Source organism: Dermacentor andersoni, chromosome 1 (genome assembly GCF_023375885.2).
Source record: "Dermacentor andersoni chromosome 1, qqDerAnde1_hic_scaffold, whole genome shotgun sequence".
Classification (NCBI taxonomy): Eukaryota; Metazoa; Arthropoda; class Arachnida; order Ixodida; family Ixodidae; genus Dermacentor; species Dermacentor andersoni.
This window is the reverse complement of record NC_092814.1, coordinates 310,364,701-310,373,000: the sequence shown is the minus strand read 5'-3', so window position 1 is coordinate 310,373,000 and position 8,300 is coordinate 310,364,701. Positions and strand designations below refer to the sequence as shown.

Here is an 8,300-nt window from a genome sequence, read left to right as displayed (position 1 = left end):
TGTTAGACTGTTGAAATGTACCTCCTGTCGTTATGTAAATATTGTAAATAAATCCTGTACTCCTAGTTCTCGATGAGAGCAAGTTCCTCCCTACAACCACGTCCCAAGCGTGGGCGAGTTGGACGACAGCATGGGCCAGCTACCACGTATTTTATGGCCGACCACAAATCCTACAACTGGTTGCCAGCAGTGGGATTGTCCTCCAACTTTTACACTCTGTACTTGAGTCAGTCGGCAAGCCCACTGCAAATTTGGTGGATTTCACCAAATTTTGTGAAATCCACGTTTCGACTTTGATTAAAGCGTTTCAAAGCCTCTGTAATATATTTATAGTCTCCAATTTCATCATCTAGGAGTCTACTGTTGTTGAACTAATAATTTTGTAACAATGAGGTTCAGCGAGTGGAGCTTCAAGCACAATAAACAATAGCTAACAAAATGCACCCTATATTAATACAAAATTTCACTACCTGCACAGGCCATACACACCCTCAATGGTTCTCCGAGAGCGTATGTGTCTGCACGTGTCACTACAAGCTACGTGTGTATGAAAATCAAAACGACCCATGCTAAATACTATTTCTTTACTTATAACGTTCACAAATAAAGTGTACCCTAACTGCAGTTATGCTAATTTTGGCAAAAATATTATGTCAGCATAAAGCAAGGCCAGTGGAATCAAAGACTACTATCTTTATTTGAAAACATTTGTAATAAAACTCTGCAGCACAGTAATAAAGAGTAGCCCAGGATATTTTTAACAAATGATGAATTTATTGCAGCAAGACAACAGCACAACTCGTTGTCAATTACACAAAATATTGTGTTAGATATACAAATAAAAACTCTGGCTTATAGTTTAAAAATATCACAGTGAGGTTATAGCAGGATACATGCATTAAATATTAAAATACTTAAGAATATGTAACATTACTGCAGCACACAGATGCTTTTGTACTTCATCATGCATCATTTTAGATGCATCTATTAAAAAAAAAGGCGGGAGAGAGCCTTCCCCTTCCCTGCCCTCCGTGTTAAAACACACAAAAAAAAAGGGGCTAACATGAACCGAAATGAGGTAGTGATGATGCCACAGCTGGCAAGAACATCTTGTCAAACTTTCTCTTAAAAAAAAAAGAGAAAACAAAGGAAACGAAGAAAAAAAAGAGAGCAGGAAAGAGTCCTTCCCTTCCCTGCCCTCCATGTTAAAACATGTACAAAAATGAAGGGGGAGGGGGGTGTACTTGCCAAGTTAATGTTAACAGAAATTAAGTAGTGCTAATGCCCCAGCTGGCAAAAACACCTTGTCAAACTTTCTAAAGAAAAGAGAAGAAAAAAAAAATGATGGAGACTGTTTAGGGACTGGCTTTACCAGCCCTAAGGCACATGGTGGCAGAGCCTGCTTTTAAGCTGAAGACTCTCCACTGAACTCCACTGACTCTTTCCCTGGTTCTTCAGCCTTGATAGGTGATCGGCTTCGTGACCTGCATGAAGTTAAAACAGTCCAGAGGTCTTAGCTAGGGTCAAATTAAACCGGGGTTATATGATTAGTTCATCCTTTTTTTAAATAAAACCAGTGCAAAACAAAATAAAACATGCAGGGGTCGAAGTGAGCAAAGGTGTTTTGGAGCAGCCTGGTAGACCTTAACAAGATTAAATATAGGCAGGCTAAGATGCTCTTTATTTGACTCTGCAGAACAGCATAACTATTAAGCTACATACTAACCCACTGCAGGATAAATGAAGTTATTGTGTTTGAAGTTTTGCACATAACTCGAGGGGGCACTACAGATACACAGTCACTGACTGATTTTTAAATGTCAACATTTTGCTTGATTATCCTGACTTTTCATGGCACAGCAATGTGCCCCATATAGCTAGCGCATACCGACCGATATCGGACTCCGAATGATGGAGTGATCTTTTGGATTTCATATGCGCAAGTCAAGTAGTGAACATCGTTGCCGCAAACAAAATAATTGTCCTGTCTCACTTTCAGCAGCATTTTACGACTATCATGAGACCGCTAACGTTGACTAGAACTGAAATTTTTAACTCCTGACTTGTGTTCTGCAGTGGTACTCTGATAAGATTTCGACGATTTTGTACAAACACAGTGAGTCGTTAGAGTAGATCCTTCAGATCATTAATTGATGCATCTAAGTGCTAAGCATAAAGCGTGTGATTTATTATAAGGTTTTAAAAATGTACATCACTGACAATCGCAGCACACTGCTCGGCGAAATTTTCAACCAGCCCTACCCATATGACGTAAATCACCCAATTGACGTCAGTAGGGCGAGCTATTCGATTAGCTGCCCAGGGCGTGTCATCGATAATTTTTCCACCTTTATGGTGAACAAATGATGTTGGAATGATGTTGATGTCGTAATAGTTGGAATGTAAGTTAATTTGTTTCTATAAAAAGAGTAATATACAGAGAATGCACAAGAACAATTTCTCACTACACTTAAGCACTTCCGCCACACAGCAAGCGTCATCTGCTTGAGCCACAACATGCTCCATTTTGACGAGAGCTCCGCGGTCAGAGTTGGTCTCAGTCTTTTCACTAGCACCATGATTTGACTTTGTTGCGTTGTGGGCTGCAAACGTAGCGACTGGCAATATGTCAAGCTGCGACATCGTGTCTGCATCGTCTGCAAGGCAGCAAACAAGCAGACTGGCTGCAGGGCATCGGACTGCCGCTATTTGATCGGCGCCAGGATTTGTGCGCTTGCAGCCGTCACTTTACACCGGAGGATTACTACCGCAATAGTGTTTCGAGAGTCCGATGTTCGGGTAAACGCAAGCGCAAGGGGACAGGGCCTGGCAGTTTGACTGCGCCGTTTAACGGGATGTGCAGAAATGTGAATAGTCTCAACGGTGCAGCCACCTGGTGGCACAGAGCTCAACCACACACAGTAGCAGTAACAAAATGTAGTGTTCTTTGCTGCTGGTGTAAATTTTTCTAGGAGTGTAATCGTTACCACGTTGTTCTCGTAAAAGTTTAAAATGTTTTACACTAGGTTAGAGTAATATTAGCTCTTTGTTTGGCTGGAACGTGGAGATCGATCAGGCAGCTCACATACGTCTATGCTAAAGTTCCTTCATCAGCTTGAGTTTATGTCTCCACCGTTCGGTCAAAACGCCCAGCTCACCTGTGGTTAATGGTATACTAGACACGTTCGGAGCTGCGATAGAATGCTCTGAACGCACGCTGCTTTGATAGCTCTCGCTTGGGGTCGACTGCCAAGCAGCTGGCAGTGAGTTTGGAGAGGCTTTACGTGCTCGCTCCTAGAGGACCAGAAGTCGGCAACACGACGTGCCATCATGACGCAGAGCCAGTGAAGGCTGAGCTTAGCCCCGGTCACTCGGCGAACGAGTTGAGGAGAAAATGCACGACTATGGAGGAGGGTAACTTGTAATCGTCTGTAGCTCTCTTAATATGAGACGCTTCACACAAATTGTGGTGCGAATTATTAACTTTAGCTGTACCCTACGCGTCTACAAAATTTGTACGAGCCATTTCAGGGGACCTTTAATACTTATACTATTGGTTTTGCAAAAATGCAATTCTTTTTACCAGCCAGAGGTATGGAAAGGACCAAATTTATTGCACAGCAAATATCGTACAGGAAAATTATGCTTCATGCTCAACAAAATTATTTGGTACAACACTTTTGCATTGACAGCGTCGTAACTGCAGTTATGTTTGGGGAGCAGCAACAACCTCCTGCATGTGACAATTTCTTCAGACACTGAAAAGAGCTGCTCGCCAGACACGCAAGTGTGTTATCGACAGGTATCTCCTTGTAAGCCGAGCCAACAGTGGGGCACCATGCTTACAGCACCATTCTCGCGGATCTTCTTTTCAGCCCAAAATTTCGTCATGCACATATTTTTAAACCTGTGCTCGTGGTAGTGAAAATTGCTGCCACAAGCAAGTGAAAACTGCTGCTAATCGATAAGGTTATAAAAAGGCTTTGGGCAGCACTGACATGGATCACGGTGTAAGAATTTTATGAGAGGTGTGCAAATGGTGGCGCCTCGCTGTGCTGAGATGGCCGACAGCGTGTTGACAACTTGTGTGTGTTTCGGCCATGCTCCGAGGGGTAGCACTATATGTTTGTGGCTGCCAGCCCGTTCTAAAGGGTGAAGCCACTTCGACATCACATCATCGTTCACATTCGTCGCATGCGATTACAAGTACTTCTGTGCTTTGTGCTGGTATACGTGCGTTGCTTTTGCATGGTTTCTTATGGTATGAATCGTTTTGTGAACCTGTTCCCGTTTATTTTTCACCATGACAATTGAAACAAGTGTGAACAAGACCAAACCAAACAAGCGCGAGCGAGAGCTAACGTGAGCAGACGACAGTAGGAAACAAGCAGTCGGGCGGGTCCGCATGCACCAGTTTCCCATGCACACATCATTGAAGGGGCCACTCTCATTGGTCTGTGCCCTTCGCGGCTCACGTCTTTTATGCCCACTCCGCATTCTCATTCGCTGATGGCCCCCACACGAGTGCACCATCTTTCAGAAACTGCTTGAAGCGCACGCTAAAACGGTATGCTGGAACTGGCACCGTTCGCACACCTCTCATCATATTCATACATCTTGATGTGGATGGTGCCTTTTCAGAAGCTTTTTTTTTTGTTGGACATATCTGGGTTCCTTGGTGTTAAAATTTTCCTTGCTTCTTCTAAAGTCAGTTTTTTTAATCCAGTCTGCTATTGAAGCATCCTGGTGATACTCAACTTCTTCAGAGCGAGGGTCTAAAACCATTGCCAAGCTTGCAGCTTGGTCAAACCTGTAGTTTGGAAACCGTGTTTTTAGGCACTTAATCAGATTAGTAGCAAACACCGGTTTCCACCTGGCAGCTGGCGCTGAATAGGTGCATGAAGAGGCAGCACAGTGTGGGTACTTGATAGTGTTGGGTAGCCATCAGCACCAGCAGGGAGCCCACAATAGCACTCCCTTCTTACTATTTATGTGCCTCACTGCATGGCAAATATGCTTCACCCGACAATGGCACTTCTTGCCGATTAAAATATTTCAAATAGTAAAAGTGTCTTTTGAATCGAATAATAACGAATTCAAATCAAATATCCAAAGTTTTGAATGTTCGCACAATGCTACTTTTTACCCAGGCAGGTTACACACAAACACCTCTCAAACAATGCCATGTCAGCACTGTAGGCCTGCACACTATACAACAGCAAACAAACAAAACAAAGGCTTACTCTACCTGCGGCTAGAACTGGGCCCCGCATCTCCTGATGTACTCGAACGATTCAGCCATGAATCCATCATGGTTTGTCGTGGAGTGACATCTCTGCAAGTGTTGCAATAGAGACAAGTAAAAAACACAAGCTACAGTGTCGCACTAGAGTCCTTGGTTCAAACTACATAGGTAAAACAGCTTGACAAAGCCAAGGCGCCACTGGCAGATGACAAACACAGCAAGACATACAAACTGTAGTATAAAATCTAGGCGTACAGGTAAAGAAAACAGACAATTTGACATTACAAAAACATATGTGATGCTACATAAAAAAGATAGGTACACTCATACAATGACACAGCACAATGCAACTAAAGGAACTGAGTATAGTACAACCAATAGAAGTATCGCATACATGGAATGAACACACATGTCAAAACAGAATGAAATAAAGCAATTTTTTATAAATTAACAAAAAAAAGTTTGGAAGTGCTAACACAAGGTAATGTTATTAACAAGCAGCGTCCATTGTATAGTTATTTGGGTAGGGGGGGGTCAGAAACTGAAATATTATGCTGTGATGCCAACAGTCGAATGTGAGTAAGCACAGGCAGCTCCTATAGAAGGCCGGTAAGGAGTTCCAGTAGATCGTGTTCCGGATATCGGCGAATTCGCCACATTGTCGAATTCACCATCTTGTCATATATAATTGGCCTAGAGGGCTGCTACAGATGCTCTGATGCCTCAAAATTCCGCCAATACAGAATTTGACACAATAGAACAATATGACAATGGCCAGGATAGTACTCCATGTTGGCCGCATACCTTCAGAACTGCTTAGTAGCCATCTATGATCACACCCATAGCAATGGCGGTTGCGGCGAGCAGCATTTTTGTTTTGACTCAGCGCAACGTCACAAACATGATGAAACCTGTCAAGGTTAAAGAGCAATTATGGCACAGCCTGCATGCTGGCCTCAACACTGCTGGCTGTATTGTGATAGATAGATGATTGATTGCCGACCAGCTCAATGGTGAAAAAATAATCAGAATGTGCCCGCGGTAGTGAAAATGAAGATGCAGGTTTTTCGCTACAGCCAGACTGTGACGAAAGCCACGAGGCATTTGCTTCTGCGAGTGCTTATCAGTAATGGGATGCCAAGAATTGCAGCTTCCATACTGCTTTTGTCAAAATAGAAGCAGGATTTGTTGATACATTCAGTAAATAAAAGTATGTTGATGTAAGCATTTGTTTAGTGTTCTCTTAATGCTGTCGATAATTCAACATTCAGTTATTTCAGATTTTTTTTTTTTGGTCCTATGAGATCTAGATTAGCAAAGTTTTACAGCATATATATTATATGCCTACATTATTCATGCAATAAATTTTGGTTTCAATAGACACAGCTAAATGGACTTTGGGCTCCAACGGACAATTGCCTGTGCAAATTACGTCTAGATGGTAAAACAAACAATATATTCTGCTGCAGCGATGTGTGCATGTGGCGGTGCGCTGCACACAACTATTTCTGTTGTCTTGCGGAATGTGCAAAAATGCACCATTACAGAACGAACCTACTAGCAGCAAGCTTCCCATAACGGTGTGCTTCGCACAAAGCCTCGCCAGCTAACGAAGAGTCTTTCAGGTTGACCTCACAAATCAATGCCACCGAAAATGCCGCTAGGCCTAATTCATCAAGTGAAGCCATTGCATATGGCACTTCAAAAACAACCGCCAACAACTGTAAAATGTAGTAATTTTCACAAAAAAGAAGATACTGTTATATGCAGCATCTAGACTGTAAAGCACGTGATGCAATTCGGCTATCTCAAATGCAGTGCAGCTGCGGCCGGACACGGGCAGTAAGTTGAACCTGCCTCATATCGCAGCTCTCGTTTGTGTGTTACAGGTTTGGCAGTGGTCATCGTTTGTTGTGAAAGGTAAAATTAAGATATTGTTTTATTCTACTGAACACCGTTTTGTAGCTTTCCAGCTCCCCAATGTAGCTGTTTGCATTGCTGTGCGCAAACATGCAGCTGATGTTTGTTTGTGTCCCCAGCCGCAGCGACGTGCTCAGGCTAGGTGGCTGGCACAGCAGTGAGCTTGCTGGCCGGCTACCCATTGTGACAGCCATTAATCTAGACGCTGTGTGGGGAAACTGCCGTTTATCCACAAGCAACATCCAAAAAACAGCAGACATCAAGCCAGTGAGCCACTAGTGTTCTTGCAATTACCGCATAAATCTGTTTGCTTATTTTAATTTCAATGTTTTTGCCATTACCTTCGGTTTAGACAGCTCAAGTTCCACAATTTCTCAACATAATGCGGCCCTCATTTTGGATCGAATGCAATTCGAATGTAGTGGACATTTCTCGCTGAATTATTAGTCTGCTGTAACGAGCATCGACTGAGGTCAACAGGAGCCTAATTCTCTGCATTTCTCTCAGTGCAGCCGTTTTTGATCTGTGATGCTTTCTATAGAACTACTTCCTATATTACAACTACATCTTGCAGACATCAGGTTATGTGAAGCACATTTGTGAACCTGCGTGCTTCCAGTATGCAACATACTGTTTTGGTCGCATGAACAAGACTTTGGCTGCTAGTTGCAGAAATGTGTCACTCCGCTCGTTTGGTGGCAAATAGGTTAAGACCTATGATGCCTTCTACATTATAATTAAGTCATATTTTGCTACACAAACATACGAGACCTAATTTTAAATCAAATCAATTCACATTATGCAGACCCACCACCTTTCATATGCCACACCTGCTCTCCTAAGAAAGTTCATGTGTTACATGATGCTATCGAGCAAAAAGAAGCATGTTCAATATCTGCCTGCTATGGCCCCGAGTGATGCCAGCCAACGCTCCCAGGGCTAAGCCTAGTACACATAAATAAAATACCCATAGATGGATTGACGGCAGTTGCCGTAGCACATTTGGTAGTGCAACGCATGCGTAATGCAGAGGTTGTGGGTTCGTTTCCCAACGGTGACAAGTCATCTTTTTGTTCACATTCATTTTCTTTTTTCCTCATTATTTTCTGCAATTTACTTTCAACCACAGCTAATG

The 8,300-nt window shown here is 42.8% G+C and overlaps 1 protein-coding gene across 2 annotated transcripts in view; it reads right to left on the bottom strand.

The window, feature by feature from the left end:
* Positions 1 to 752: 752 nt before the first annotated feature.
* LOC126548070 (abasic site processing protein HMCES-like) overlaps positions 753 to 8,300 on the bottom strand; it is a 44,190-nt gene continuing 36,642 nt past the window's right edge. For both annotated transcript variants that reach the window (XM_055063379.2, XM_055063378.2), the window contains 2 exons: positions 5,249 to 5,335; positions 753 to 1,484 (listed from right to left, as the gene is read on the bottom strand). In XM_055063379.2, coding sequence (XP_054919354.1) covers positions 1,406 to 1,484; positions 5,249 to 5,335 — 166 coding nt within the window. In that variant the 3' untranslated portion in view covers positions 753 to 1,405. The remainder of the gene's footprint in view (positions 1,485 to 5,248; positions 5,336 to 8,300) is intronic.